At 43.7% G+C, this 16262-nt stretch overlaps 1 protein-coding gene across 3 annotated transcripts in view; it reads right to left on the bottom strand.

Annotated features, from left to right (window-relative positions):
* The window catches only part of SYN3 (synapsin III), a 453900-nt gene that overhangs the window by 305923 nt on the left and 131715 nt on the right, over positions 1-16262 (bottom strand). For all 3 annotated transcript variants that reach the window (XM_038550747.1, XM_038550748.1, XM_038550749.1), the window contains 2 exons: positions 3925-4081; positions 384-473 (listed from right to left, as the gene is read on the bottom strand). In XM_038550747.1, the coding sequence (XP_038406675.1) occupies positions 384-473; positions 3925-4081 (247 nt within the window). The remainder of the gene's footprint in view (positions 1-383; positions 474-3924; positions 4082-16262) is intronic.

Raw genomic sequence — 16262 nt, 5'->3', positions numbered from 1 at the left:
ATTAAAATAAGAGTTGAAATCAGGTCTGCCCAGTGCTCAGGGGAAACAACTTCCAAACTTTGAAACATCTTTTATCCTTATTACCAACCTTTGGCTCCAAAATGACAGCTCAGATTGTCCCCAGATTTGCTGACGATACCCGATGTCCCAGGGAATGCCATCTACCTTTGCCATCTGCCGTGCTACCTGAAATTTTACCCAAAGAGTTAATCCTTTCCCTAGGAAAGCCAGGTATTCCTACAGGACATCACAGCTCTTCCCTAGAGCCCAGGTGGTGAGGGAGTGGCCCCTCAGCCTACTCATCCATCCAAAGGGATGGAAAACATGGACATCTGTGTTCATTCTGTATCATGAAGGTAATCAGAGTAAGAAAGGGCACTCACCATTGGCTTATGGTTGGGGAAGAATGTTTGCTCCACAAGTGGGAACTTCTCAGGACCCAGGGAATGGAAGATCTTGATGAGTTGAGAGAACTTGAAAAGAAGGGGGAAGAGTACTGGTCAATCATCTTTATATAGTATGGTGGGATTTCCCACTCGATCTCAGGCCTCAGGTATCTAATAATTCTGAGCTGAGCTGCACTAGTCAGTCCCTGTTTACAGGATGAAAACCAGATTCTTTGGCTGGAAATTCATCTTTTCAATCGTCTAGGTGCATCAACCCTTCATTCCTGTCAGGCCACCAAATTCAGCTAAATTACATTTAGTGAACATTTACTACATTGTCAGCATCTCACACAAGCATAACCTGCTGATATTCATGCCATGTCCCCAGCCTGCAAAGCCTTTCTAGAGAAGTTGTACTGCATGACAGTTTATGGTGTAGACTCTGGATTCAAATTCTCTACCACTTACTAACTGTGTAGCCTGAAAAGTCACTCCATTTGTAAATGGAGAAAAAAAAGAGATCCAGTATTACACAATGTATGAAAAGCTGTACTTGGTCCCTAGGAATACTCAAATGCTAGATATTATTATTAATCATAAATAAAGTTGGCCTCTGAACAACATGGGTTTGAACTGCACAGGTCCACTAAATACACAGCTTTTTTTCAGTAAATACTGAAATGCTATAAATGCTATATGCCAGTGCTATAAATGTATTTTCTCTTCTTTATGATTTTCTTAATAACATTCTCTTTTCCCTAGCTTACTTTATTGTAAGAAAACAACGTATAATACATATAACATTAAATTGTGTTAACTGACTGTTTATGTTATTGGTAAAGCTTCCAATCAACAGTAGGCTATTAGTAGTTAAGTTCTGGGGGAGTCAAAGTTATACACAGATTTTCAACTGCACTGGGTGTTGGCATCCCAACTCCTGCACTGTTCAAGAGTCAACTCTTTTTTTTTTTTTCTGCTTTTACAATTGCACTCATTTCCAACTGCTTGAGCTGTATTCCCTCCATACCTGGCTCCTCTTGTTTCAGCACTGCCTTATTTTGCCATAGAGGTAGCTGCCATCCCAAGAGCTGGAGGGTAAGCACCTGGAAGGCAGGCCTTGGACTTACATTTTCTTCCATTACCCCACACCACTCAGCGCCCTTGGGAGTTCATTTTGTGCTCGGCACTGTGCTTTAATATTGGAACAAGCTGAGCATGGGAGACCAGGCCTTGAGGGGAGATAGTGTGGGCAGATGGCTGAGATAATGATGTCTTGCTGGAGGAAAGCAAGGGGACTGAGGGGCCTGGAAGAGGGACAGAGTAGGGGTCAGGATGACTCCCTGGAGCAGATGACACAAGAGAAGATGGAAAGGTACTCCAGGTGTGTAGTGAGACTAGTGTCCTGGAGACAGTGGCTGTCATAGCCGTGGCCTTGGGTACAGGGAACAATGAGAGATGACGATGGAGGGTGATTCATGAGAGACCACTGGGAGCCTTTAAAGGCTGGCACAAGGAGCTTTGAATTTACCCAGAAACAAGGGAACTCCTGGTGGCCATAAGTGTAAAGGGTATGGTATGGAAGAAGGAGTAAGCTACAGTTTGTGGCCTAAGGTGGATGCCCAATAGCTAGCAGGGGTGCTAAGTCTTACACCAGATTGACTCAGGAGTAACTCAACACTAATGTCTCAGACAGAATGGGTAACTTTTTGCATCAGGCTAGAATTGGTCTGCAAACTCTTGGGGTACAATCTGCAGATGTGGTCCCACAGGGAGTCCACTTAGAGGGCTTGAGGGACCTCAGAAATATGAGAAATCACAGGAGATCCTTCAGTTTACAGATAAGGATGCTGAAGTCCAGAGAGAGAAAGAGAGAGAGAGAGAGAAAATAAGTCTATGATCAAGCACACAAGTTTTGGAGATGCCCACCTCCAATTTCCTCATCCATACAATGGAGATATTAGCAATATGTACTTGTCAGGGTGTTCTGAAGATCAAATACAATATGTATGTTAAGGGCTCAGCACAGCACACAGTGCTGATGGACAGTAGCTGCTATCATCATGATGTCTGCATCGAAAAACAAGGGGTGTGGGCCAATACCATCGAGACCCTTTCCAGACAGTGACATCAAATATGGGATGCCATAGGCCAAAGATCTCAGGGTAGAATGAGGAGACCAGAGCCATGGTAACAGTGGTTAAAAACTATTCATATATACTAAATTAATGTATATATTCATTCAATAAATATTGAATGCCAATGTTGCAGAGACCTTGATGGCACTCGATATTTACTGAATGAATATAATTGTCACCATGTATTGAGTGTGCACTTTGTGCCAGCCAAATGTATTCACTCATAACCCTACCAGGATGACCCTAGTATTATCATCATTTTACAAATATGGAAAATAAACTCAGAGAGGTTAAGCAAATTGCTCAGGATGACAGCTCATAAATTGAGGCTCCTGGAACTGGGCAATCAGGCTCCATAACCCCTGTTCTTAATCACTGTCCTACCACCAAGAGACCAAGCAGAGGGAAACAAGAGACAAGATGGCTAGAGCTCCACAGAGCATGCTGTACATATCCACAGCTCCATATTTCCTATCTCCCTTCCCTGCCTTATTTTCCCTGTTGGTGTTTATATGACTTATTATATATTTGGGATATTTATTAATATACTGCATGTGCCCCTGCTCACTAGAATACCAGATCTATGGGGTAGGGATTATGGTCTGGTATGCTCACTGCCATGTTCCTAGGACTAGAACAGTGCCTGGAACATAGTAGGTGCTGAATAAATATTTGTTGCATGAATGAATTACTTCTAGGGGGGAAGACAGACAATACACAAAAGAATGGATAAATCTATCATTCTATATGGAGATAACTATTGGGGAAAAAATAAATCAGGATAAGGGTATCGAGAGTATTTGGGGGAATGGAGGGGTAGTATCCTAGTAAGTCTCTCTTACAGGTAACATTTGAATGGAGATTCAAATAAATCAAGGGATGAACTAATTTAATGACTACAAAGCAGGGAAAATCAAGTCTTGGGGGTTGGAGAGATATGGCTTCGAGTTCTGGTTTCACCCCTCCTGGTCTACATGACCAGGGTGAGTTCCTTAGCTGCTCTGAAGCTGAGCTTCTTTTTCTGCAAAATGGAGTAATGATGTCCACTTCGCCAGACAGCAATAGTTTGAGCATCGGGCAGCTACAGTTTTCTGGTACATAGTAAGAGCTCAATAAATAGTGCCCACTGCTAACAAATGGTCTAATTTAATATTAGTAAGAACAGTATACCACTAATGTTATTATAAGATAACACTATGTCATACTATGTTCATACTATGTTGTTATAGAATATTCGCTAGGCAATAATTAACAGAAGAGGCCTGGGGTCCAATCTGCTTATTAAGTTGCTTAAAAAAGACCCATTACTGAGGCCTCCATGCTGGAGGATGGGCCCATTTCAGGGTTGGGAGACCACCCACTGCCACCCACTTCACTCTAGGTCAGCCTGACCCATCACCTACCACCCAGGGCTTGCTGCAGAAGTTGTAGACAGAGTAGAGGGAGTTGACGGCAGGCAACCCTCCATACTGAAGGCCAATGACCAGGCTTCGGTAGTCTTCACCCAGAGCCATGCTGTAGGCATGCTGACGGACTAGGATGAAGTCTGGCTTGAAGGATCTGCAAAGAGAGGGGCCGGTAGCAGTATTACTACATGGGGCATTGCTGAAACACCAGGGCATCGGGCCACAGCCTGCTGAGGATAGCACTGACCCAGCATGGTGGGGGCCAGCCAGGAGCTCTCAGTTCAGAATGAGGATGGGATGGGGGAGTGTGAATGGGGACAGTCAGATGCAAACACACAGCAGCTACAAAATAAAAGGGCTGAAAACAACTCATATTTTATTCATGTTTCTTTTTTAGGTGTTTTTTTTTTTTTTAGATTTTCTTTTTTTTTTTAATTTTTTATTGGTGTTCAATTTACTAACATACAGAATAACCCCCAGTGCCCATCACCCATTCACTCCCACCCCCCGCCCTCCTCCCCTTCTACCACCCCTAGTTCGTTTCCCAGAGTTAGCAGTCTTTACGTTCTGTCTCCCTTTCTGATATTTCCCACACATTTCTTCTCCCTTCCCTTATATTCCCTTTCACTATTATTTATATTCCCCAAATGAATGAGAACATATAATGTTTGTCCTTCTCCGACTGACTTACTTCACTCAGCATAATAGATTTTCTACATTGAATAAATATTCATTTACAATCAGAGGAAAATGTATGAAATTACTCAGTGAATATACTTCCATTTTTATTAGGCAATACATATTACTTTACTGAATCCTCATAACTGCCCAAGAACGTGGGCAATGCTGCCAGCAATTCCATTTTACAGAGGAGCACTGATAAAGGAAATTTTCAACTTTTACTGTTTGTGGGTCCTGCTCCTGGGCTCCCAGGGAAGCTATACTCCAACATTTACCAAGGTCAAAATGACTTGGCAAAACCTCAAAGTACAGACTCTATTTCTGCCCCAAGAGCACATAGTGGACATCTGCTTTGTTAAAGAAAATAATCAAAAAGGAGTATTCTGAACATAAATGATAAGAAAAAGTAAAACACTTCCTGGTTCCCCTAAGACTCAAGTCATACAGCCCTGCCAATATTAGAAACTTAAGATAGGCCAGCAACTTTCTGAAATGTTCTTTGTCTAATAATTTGCAACATTTTGTGCAAAATATGTATAGAAACCTACATCAAATGTTCCCTTATCAGAGCACTCTCTTCTTTGTGAAGACTGTATATCCCGGGCAGCTGTCCTAACTTGGGCTTGAATAAAATTCTCTCTCTTTTTTTTAAAGAAATTCTAAAAGGTTTGTTCATTTTGTGTCAACAGCACCCTGAGACTCACAAAGATTAAGTCACTTGTTCAAAAAGACATGCTGCAGGTACACGGCAGGGCCAGGTGCCTGCAGCCTCACGGCCCTAGTTCTCAACCACCATGCAGCATGGTATGTATAATGCACTCAGATATATAGACACAATATGTATGCTTTATATATCCTATATACTTCAAACATGTCTTGTCCCTTTAAAGTAGCAACCTCTGGAAAGCAGCAAGGGCATTAATGTGATGGCCAAGAATATGCCAGGCTCTTTGCTAGGCCCCTTTGGAGACATAATCCTGATAAGTACCCACAAGCAGACCTGGGTAAGATCGAGACTATTTCCTCACTTTATAGATGGGAACATGCAGCTCAGAGAAGTTGTGAACTTCTCCAAGTCACAAAGCTGGGAAATAAGAGAGCCATGTGTGAACTCAGGTGATCTCACTCTAAGTGCATATACTCTTCCCTCCGTCACATGGCTCCAGGTAAATTCAAACATTGTTTTACTCACACTGCCCAAGGATCCATCTATATCAAGATTCCTCACTTCTAGGTCACACAAGAAAATCAGCTTCACAGTATATAGGTGGTTTATACTCAAAATGGTATGATCCATTTGGCTTATGGATCATAAGAGTTAGACATTTAGCTTCAAATAAACTGTTTCTTTTTCAAATAAATTGAATGTAACTTAAAATAATGGTCAAATGGAGAGGACTTGCCCCAGTGGAGAAAGAAGGAAAGAATGTGTTGCAGGTGCAGACATTTCTCAATCTTTCTGAGCTTGGGTCTTCTTGTATAACCCCAGGGCCTGGTGCCATGGGAGCAGAGGTGTAATAAGTGCGTGGTGAAGGAATGATATACACAAAAATCACCCCCTAATCCCTAAAGAAAATGGCAGAGATCCCCCCCATTAAGTTGTGACTCATCCCAGGGGAGCCAGGTGGATGGTGGTATCTTGGGTATGGCTGACACTGTTGTGTTCATGGAAATGGTCAATCATGTCACTCTGTAGTTAGGGTCAGAGTTGGGTTAGAAGCTTGGAATTATTATGTTTATATCCTTATTGCATTCTTGGAGCTGAACCAGTCCAACTAATATATTTTACAGATGGGGAAACTAAGGCCCATAGCTGAAATGAACAAGGGGTGGTGGAAGGGGAGGTGGAAGGGGGAATGGGGTGACTGGGTGACAGGCACTGAGGGGGGCACCTGATGGGATGAGCACTGGGTGTTATGCTTATATGTTGGCAAATCGAACTCCAATAAAAAATATACCAAAGGAAAAAAAAAAAAGGACCACAGCAGGGCCTTGATGTGTCCCAGGCAAAACCATGCCAGAGCAGTAGGTAACACCCAGGTCTCTCCTCTGACTTTCTTGCTGTTTGTGCTCTACTTCACTGGCTCTTGCAGCAATAGAGAAGGAAGGAAGGAAGGAAGGAAGGAAGGAAGGAAGGAAGGAAGGAAGGAAGGAAGGAAGGAAGGAAGGAAGGAAGGAAGGAAGGAGTGTTGTGTCTCTAATAGGGATCTGATGACAACAGACAGCACTAACAAAATATAACCATTTTCTAAAAACAAAAACAAAAAACCATTTTCTGTTTCTTTATGATTTGAAAAGGAATATATGTTCATCGTGTAAAAAAAACTTCAAAAACACAAAGTAAATAAAATTATCTGTAATTCTTGACTCAGAGAAAATCCCTTATATTATTTCTTTTTTTAAAAAAAGATTTTATTTATTCATGAGAGACACAGAGAGAGAGAGGCAGAGGGAGAACCAGGCTCCATGCAGGGAGCCCAATGTGGGACTCAATCCCCAGACTCCAGCATCACACACTAAGCCAAAGGCAGATGCTCAACCACTGAGCCACCCAGGCGTCCCCCAAAATATCACTTTTGACAGCCACCTAACAGTCTACTGAATGTATATACCATAATGAAGTCAACTTATCATCCACTATTATCAAGTAGGCTGTTTCCCACACTTCACACATGTACATCTTTGCATACAAACCAATGCCTTCCTTTTTAAGCTATCTTAAAATAAAATTTAAGAAGTGGGATTACTGGCTTAAGGGGTACGAAAAATTTTTAAGTATCCAAATGTGCCCCCTTTCTAAAGGTCTAAGCCACCAATTGCAGATGACAGTGTCCATATCATTATGGCTTCACCAACACAGCAGTTTTTGAAAAATACATTTTTTAATTTGATAAGCAACTTCCCCCAAAATACCCTGTATCCCCACTGCTGTTTTAGTTTGCATTTCTATGACTTTAGTGAGTTTAAGTACTTTCATTAACCGTGTGCATTTTCTTTTCTGTAAAAGTCTGCTCACAGAGCTCTGTGTATAGGATGATTCCCTTTAACTTTATCACATCATCTGGTATGGCAATATTTTTACTAGCTGTCTGCTTGTCTTTTTTTCTATTGTCTGTGCATCTTCCAAAAACCATATAAACCCATTTTCCATTCCCACCTAGTCAAATCTACAGTCTTTCCCTTTTGATTTCTCTCTCTGTTTTGATAATCAGAGGGTCCTCCAGGGCCCTGGTTCTCACAATGAGATACCCCTTACTCCCAGCAGTCTGGCCTCTCCCACAGACAACAAGCGGCAGCAAACCTGGTGTCTCACTGGGGATAATTCCACTCTGCCCCAGGAGGAAACAATTAAAGGTCTCATGCTGGTTAGTTTGCCAGTTTTCTCACTGTTTGTGGAGAACTCATAAGACAGACATAGCCTGGGGGAGAAATCTGGCTATCTAGAGAAAGAGGGTGCCCTTCCAAAGATCATCTTCCAAGAGGAGTATCCGAGGGTGTGTCCTGGGACGGCCCAATACCAGCCCCAGATATTATAATGTGCTTTCTCTCCAGGACTTCTAAAACTAATCTCTCAATTGGAATCTTTCTGATTCTTTGAAATAAAAGTAGTGGTCACCTCCTTTTTGTCTTTAAGGATTTGGAGATCTATCTCAAGATGCTATATTCAAAGTGCTCTTTCAAAATTATATAGCCCTTCCCTGCTTAAAAGCTTTCTGAAGTCTTCCTCTTTATGAGAGCAGATCCTAGGCTTCTTACCATGGCAACAGAGCCCCTGCCCACCTCTCCATCCTCACTTTCTACCTTTGTCTCTCCTTCACCTTCACTGAGCCACAATTACACCTCCTCTTCCTCTAACTCTCTCTTCCTGTATGCTTTTCCCCAAATGTAGCCCCAGAGGTCTCATTCCCATCACTTACTCATCAGCTCAGGTTCATTTCCACAAAGATACTTGTCCTGCTCATTCTATTGAAATTTGTGCCAAACCCCATATTGCCCTATTTTCCTTTCTTCACGGCTCTTGTGGCAATTTTATTTTTCCTGTTGATCTGTTTAGTTTTTTATTATCTGCTCTTCCCTCTACAGATGACAGCTCAATGAGAACAGAAGTGCTTCTCTTGAACAAAATAGACCATACTAATGTTTTTAAATGAATGACTAAGTTAATGAATGCATGTGTAAATGAGGGGGAAAATGAATGGGCATGAAGTGAAATGACCACTGCAAAAGGTAGGGACCTCTTTACTTGTAGCTCTAGAAAAGAGAGCTGGTGCTGATAGCCAGAGCTGCCAGGATATATCATGTGGCCCTAACAACTAGGGACTGCTTTACCAGGGAACATGCTCTGATTCCCAGAGATAGGTTAGCATCATCAAGAAAGTTTTAACCCCAAGGAATTCAAGATGAACCTCTTAACATTCTCAGGTATAATGTGTGAAAAAATAAACACTTTCTATGAGTGATATATCTGGGCAAACCAGGAACGTGTTATAGTTCAAATGCTGCAATTTACTGCTACATAGAATGCACAGGGTCCCTCCTGACAGTGGTATGAGGGATTTGAAAGGAACACAGAAAAATTAGTGACTTGAGCCAGGCGACCTATGGCATGAAGTGCCTCTCTTCATACCCAGTACTCCACCCTCTCCAGCCAGGGAATGGCCACATCCTAATACCACCCCAACATCCAAGGATTTAGCCACCAATTCTCAGACCCTCATAGTGGGCCAAACACCCCGGTAGAGGTTGGTGACCTTGAGATGACAAGGACATGATCCTTGAAAGCAAGGACACCCACAATCCAAGAGGAGTTGAGTGAAGTTCTAAAGGACTAGGATTCATGAAGTGTACCAGGAAGTAAGTGAAATAACAGAAGCATGTACAGTGTACAAAGGTGGACCAAAGATGCATTCAACTCTGTCTGGGGGTGGGGGTGGATCAGCATGTGCCAGAAGGCTTGGGTCTTAAAGGAAGAGTATGGGTTTGTCACATGGGTAGCATTTTGCAGGTGTTCCAGGTAAAGGGAACAGCCCCTGTACCCATCTTTTTCTTCTTAGCTATCTGACCTATTAAGTTCCCTTTGTTGTCTACACTGCTGAACTGGCTCAGTGCTTGTCATTACTCTTGCTCTGATATTGGGAGGAAGTGGCAAAGTTTGCAATTGTTACATGGCTGGAGTACAAGGTCTGATGAGGTGGTAGCAAGAGATGAGGCTGGGTAAGATGCTCTAATGGCTCTCATGAGCCTCTTCTTGCCTCCTTGTCTCGATAGTCCCATTGAGTCCAAGCCCTGCATCTTTCACACTTGGGCAAGAAAGTCTTTCAATACCCCACATCCTGGCTGGAGCCAGTATCTGGCTTTTCTTGTTCTTTCAGCTTTGGACTTAATATGAGCTATATTATTTGGGTTCCTGATTCCAGATCTTTCTCAGAAGTGGCTGTCAGTATTGGAGAGGAAACCAAAGACAACATATAATTAAATGGCAGAGATGGGACAGGTGATGCAGTGCCGGGAGATTATGGGATGCTTCAGGCAGTATATAGAGGCAGGACGCCAAAGGCTGAGTGACTTTTAACCATCAGAGAAGTATAATGTTTCCCTCAAATATGCAGAAACCTGTGGTGGCAAGAACAGATCTTGGCTAGGCTTTGCCTGGGACCTAAGTTAATAATCAGAAGCCTCATTATTCTCAGGCACTTGACTGTAATTTTGTAATGGTCCCTTGTTCCCCAAGATTCTAGATGACAAAGTGTGATGATCAATGATGCTCATTTTGGTCACATGCTACCCATCACATTCAGATCTGACCCCAGGCACACCTGGGAATGCTGTGGACTTTCTGATATCAGCATCCACCAGCAGAGAGGCTTCAAGTTTCCTCAGAAGTGTCACCACACTCCTCAATCCTCTGTCCCCCTCCACCTCTGAAAATTCAACTTTGGGTATGGCATCTGGAAAAAGGAGACCAAAAGAACTGAGGACACCAGCAAAAACAGGTGTCCTGAGAAGAAGGGAGGAGATCAAAACACAGCAATGGTCTCCATGCTCCTGAAGGCTTGTGGACCACTGTCCTGCAACAAGGATACAACAGAGGAGACTGTGCATACTTTGCAGATGGAGGGCCATATGGAAGGGCTTTGAGAATTAGGGATGCTTCCCGCCAGCCTGAGGACTGCAAGAAATTAGTCCAGGCTGAAAAGAAATTAGGTGGCAGCCAACCAAGAGTCTGGCAAGGAGCAGACAACAGGATGCTGCAGCGAGGCCTGTGGGGCCCGCACAGCAGCTGCCAGCTGCACAGTATGATGATGGTGGGGAAGGAGCCCTGTGGGACGTATGGATGGCCACTGCTCTCTGATGAATCCCAGGGCCCCCTTTGTGAACCACTAGGAGGTTAATAAAATACAGACATGAGTTGCTGGAGGAAGGAGGCTTCCTCATCTCCCTTCTCAGCCTCAAGAATCTCTGTCTCTCCGTCTCTTCCTTCCCTTTCATTTCAGAGGAGTCCTCACTGCTCTGTCCCTGCTCCGTTCTCCTCCTCCATCACTCCAGGGATCCTACATGTTATGAGTTACACTGTGTCCCCCAAAAAGGTACACTGGGGTACAAAAGTCCTATTCCCTGTTACTGATGAATGTGACCTGATTTGGAAATTAGGTCTTTGCAGATTTAATCCAGTCAAGATGAAGTCACACTGGAGTAGGCTGGGCCCTCATCCCAGGACTGGTGTCTTTAGAAGAAGAGGGAAACTGGGGCACAGACACACACAGGAAGAGCAGAATGCCATGTGACAAAGGAATCAAAGACTGGCATGATACATCTACACCCCTAAGGAGTGCCAGGAACTGCTGGCAACCATGAGAAGCTCGGAAGAAGCAAGGAGGGACCCTCACCTGCATCCCTGAGAAGGGAGTGTGGCCCTCCCGACACTTTAGTTACAGACTTGCAGCCCCCAGGACTGTGCCAGATGACATCTGTCTTGCTTGAGACATCCAGACTGTGGTGCATGGACACAGCAGCCTCAGGACACAGGTATACCACACACCTAGTCAGCATTTCCTCCTCCTAGCCACTTTCTGAGCTTCCTGACTTTCTCTGCTCTTGGGTGTGCCCATCCACAGCCACCTCCCCACTTGCCAAGACAACAACCCCAACCCCAACAATTAGAAACTTCTGCCTTAAGGCTGAAAATGAAATGACGGTTAAGGAATGTTCATATTTACATGAAAGAATTAACAAGTCAACACATCAATAAATGCATGGAGATTAGTTTGGAAGGATATTTACCAAAATGCTAGCCTGGTTATCTCTGAAGGGTGGGGTAGAAAATGGGAGTTATATTCTTCTTCAGACGTTTTGGTACTATCTGCATTAAAAGGAGGGGGGAACAGAGCATTTTAACAGCCAGGAAAAAACAATGAGGTTATCTTCATTTTGGAAAAAAAATGATAAATATAACAATGATGGAACATCATGGAAAATGCTTATGGGACAATTTCATGTGACATAAAACAATAGAAAAGGGCACACAGTAAAAATGCTGGTTCTGGAAGAGGAGATGGAAACTTCCTAATGTGTTAAGGTGGTAAGGTTACAGGTGATGTCTTTCGTTTTGAAAATTTCCATTGACCAAGTTAACCCTTGAACACTATAAGTTTGAACTGCTCAGGTCCACTTATATGCAGATCTTTTAAATGAATATAGTACAATAAGGCAAATGTATTTCCTTATGATTTCCTTAATAATATTTTCTTTCCTCTAGCTTACTCTATGATAAGGATATAGTATAGGATACACATAACATACAAAACAAGTGTTAACTGTATACATTATTGGTAAGGCATCTGGTCAACAGTAAGATATTAGTACTTAAGTTTTTAAGGAGTTGGAAGTTATACACAGATTTCTGACTGTGCAAGAGATCAGCACCTCTAACATCCACATGTTCAAGGGTCAATTACAATACGGTTTGGACATCAGCCAAAACTTTAGGTTGGCATCAATACAGAAATCAATGTGAAGCAAGCCCTTTCACTTGGCCTGGCAGTCATCTAATTAGCCTCTTCTCTTCCATTCCTACAACTGCTGGACAGGGCAGTCTAAGCCTGCCAGCCCCAATTCCCATGAACCCATCTCCACAACCCTCTGCATCTGGATCAGCCTCCTCTCTACCTCTATGAAACCACATTGAGGTCACTCTAAAATGTCAAACTGAGATGCCATGGCCTCTGCTATGCCCTCACTTTCCCTGACTTCTTCTTTTAAAATTTTATTTATTGGAGTTCAATTTGCCAACATATAGCATAGTACCCAGTGTTCATCCCGCCAAGTGCCCCCCCTCAGTACTTCCTCTGATTTCTAATGACGACTAATGTACCATAAGCCTCCATTCCAAGCCCTCTCTATATCTTAATTCACTGAAGTCTGACAGCAGTCCCAGGAGGCAGGTGTTATCCTCATTTTCCAGACAAGGAAACCTGAGGCAGAGAATAGTTAAGAAACTCGCCACAATCACACATCGTGTGATGTAACCATGAGTCAAATCTGAGAACCTCCTGGCTCTCTAGAGAAGGGTTTCCCAGTCTCTGCATTATTGATATTGAGAACTGGATAATCCTTTTTTTTGGGGGGGGTGGGGGGGTGATGTCCTGTGCATTGTAGGGTGTCAGGAATATAACTGGCCTCCAACCACTAGATGCAAATAGCACTCCCAAGGTCAGTTGTGACAACTAAAAATGTCTGGAGACATTGTCAAGAGTCTTCTGGGGGGTAAATTTCCCCCAGTGGTGAATTCTTGCTGTAAAGCTCCTCCATGGCCTCTGTAGCATGATCTTTGTCCTCCCCTCCCAAATCTTTCGTCCCTGCCTCAAAGACACCCTCTCCCATTGTTTCCCAGCTGCTTCTTCCTGGCTCCTTACTTCATCATTTTCTCCCTTCCTGTGGCTCTTGTCCAAGCTTCCACGTTGGTTCTCTGCTTATGGAATCATCTCTGTTCAGCACATTGGCCACCCTGTACTCACAGGCAAGGGTGAAAATGACTCAGATTTACAGAGCACTTCCCCTGTGCCAGGAATCATCTTTAAGCTTTTAATTATGCTGTATTTGATCCTCATCATGATCCTGCATGGAGGAAAGTATTTTCAAGAAACTAAGGCATGGAGAGATTAAGCAAAGCAAGAACAACGTCCACAAGAGACTCGAGTGATTCAAAGCCAACATGCATAACCACCATGCAACCAGCACTGTCCACCCACCTGAATACTCAGCACTTCAAACTCCCTGCACCCAGGTCCCAAGTTATCAGCCTCCCTCAAAGTGGATCTCTTGACTTCTCTTACCCACCATGCTCCCAAGAGCCCAGGATCTGTCACCCTGAAGTCATCTGCAATTCTTTCTGACACCAACTGTGTAAGGACCCACCAATGTTGCTGATTGTCCCCTCCAGAAGGGTACCCCGTTACTCTCATGTCCCTCCCATTGTCTCATTCCCAGGATACCTCAATAGATCCCCAGATCCCATTCCCTGGGGTCACAATCCTTTACCTTATTCCTCTGTGTAGCACAGGGCCTGGCTCAGAATCCTGACTGCTGAGTGTTACTCAATTTCCCTGCCTCTACCCCAGGGACTCCCAAACTAAATACCAGGGCCCAAGCAGGTGACCTCAGGGCTGGCTAGCCTTTTCTAGTAGCGTCTTCGGTGGTATCCTTCTACACATATCCTCTTCCATAGTAAACACAGAGAAATATTCTTAATTTCCACAACACACTCTCTGGCCTTTTTGGCATACACCTTACTCCATCTTTCATTTTCCCACTTTTGATAATGACTTGAGTACAAGAAACATTTCATTTTTCTGTAGGCAAGCATAAAAACTTCTTTGATAAATGGCAGCTAACATAGGCCTCTGTAGAGAGCAAGGGGAAGGAGGGGGCTGGTGAATGGGAGAATTGCATAAGCTCTAGTGTTTATGGCCATGTATGAATGAGGTCCCAGGTGGCCCTAATGACTGTGTTAAGGCCCAAATCTGGATATTTATATGAAATTCTAAAAAACTTAAATATTGATGACTCATTCAAAAGAAGTTTTAAAAATCACCATGCAGACTGGCACCAAAAATAAAGCAGGATTTCTATGGGAAAATGCTCATGAAACCCAAAGCTACACCTAAAGGGGACCATGGCCACCTGACTCCAGCAGACAGCAGCAGCCACGTGGAAATACTTGCTCTGGTCTCACCAAATCCTCTGTTTTTCACCTGAAGCCGGAAACCTGCCTTTTATGTGAGATCTTTCACATGAAATCTCTCCATTTTAAAAATGCTGGACTACATTGGGTAGGCAATCCCAACTGGTCTGGACAGGTCACGTGATCTTCTTACTTAGGAAAGTAACTCTCCCACTACCAACCTCTTTGGTATCCCACTCCTGGACTGGTCTTCAAACCCTACTTTCTTCATGTTACTCTGCTGCTCAAAACCCTCCAACAGCCTCTATTGCCTACAGGTGGGAGTGCCTACTTCTTCACCAGGCATCCAGTGTTCCCCAGAAAGTGGCCTGGGTCTCCTCTTAGCTGCACGTCCTCTGCCTGGCCCCCTGGCTCTGCTTCCCTCCATATTCATCTTCTATCTACTCACATTGCGCTGTCTGTACCATTCCTCATGCTTGGGAAGCTGCCCCTTGAAGACTCCCTCAACTCAGATCCCACTTCCTTAGTGATTTCTCCTTATCCTCCATTCCCATCACCTTCATGTCTTGGTCATGTGGAAATTATCCACATGATATCTCCTGACAGCTCACAAGTTGTGGCCTCCTACTTCACCTTTCACCTGTTCAAAGGTGTCCTCTACTGAGGACAGAACTCTCCTCTTCACAGTGCCCAGAGAGATCTTTGTAGGACCCACATCTGAGCGTGTCACTGTTCTGGACAGTGGGTTTTAGATGTTGCTCATTGTTTGCAGACTGAAGTAGAATGGTACACAAAGTTTTGCATCTGGCATGGATTTGGTCTACTTCTCAAGTCCCACTGTGGCCATCCCCCAGGATACACTCTATACTCCAACCACGTGGGGCCACAGCTGTCTCCCAGATCTGGGAGATCCCAGATCAGCCATGATCTGTCTCATGTTTGCAACTCCATACAGACTTGGGGGAGATGAAAGAGGTATCAAAGGACCATTCAGAGAGAGCACTATGGAAATTAAGAATATTTCTAAGTGCTTAATATGGAAACACAGTGAGTCAAGAATCTCCTTGCCCACCCATCTGTTCTGAATGGTCTTTAAAAGCTTGCTCTTAATATCTCCCCTGTAGAATGGGCTGGTATTGTTCACTTCTTGGGAAAGCTAGAGTTCACTAATCAACACACACACACACACACACAATGAAAATGGTGAAGCTCTCTGCAACAACCAGGGGTTGGTATATATGTTTGTGAATCCTTCCCTGAGTGTCTAGAAGGTATCTAGTCCACAGTAGGTGCTAAAGAGATCTACACGGAAAAGAAGTGTGCTCTGGCTTTACTTCTCAGGGTCCTAGACTATCTAAAGTCAACAAACATTTCAAAAACTGGCAGGAAAAAGAGGGCCTGAAGATGCCAAATGGCAGAGTGAGGGGAAAAAAGCAAGACATCATCCAGTCCAGCTCTGCCCCTGACTTGCCAT

The sequence above is a fragment of the Canis lupus genome, chromosome 10 (assembly GCF_011100685.1).
Source record: "Canis lupus familiaris isolate Mischka breed German Shepherd chromosome 10, alternate assembly UU_Cfam_GSD_1.0, whole genome shotgun sequence".
NCBI lineage: Eukaryota > Metazoa > Chordata > Mammalia > Carnivora > Canidae > Canis > Canis lupus.
Note: the sequence above shows the minus strand (reverse complement) of the source record. Positions and strands in the feature narration are given on the sequence as shown.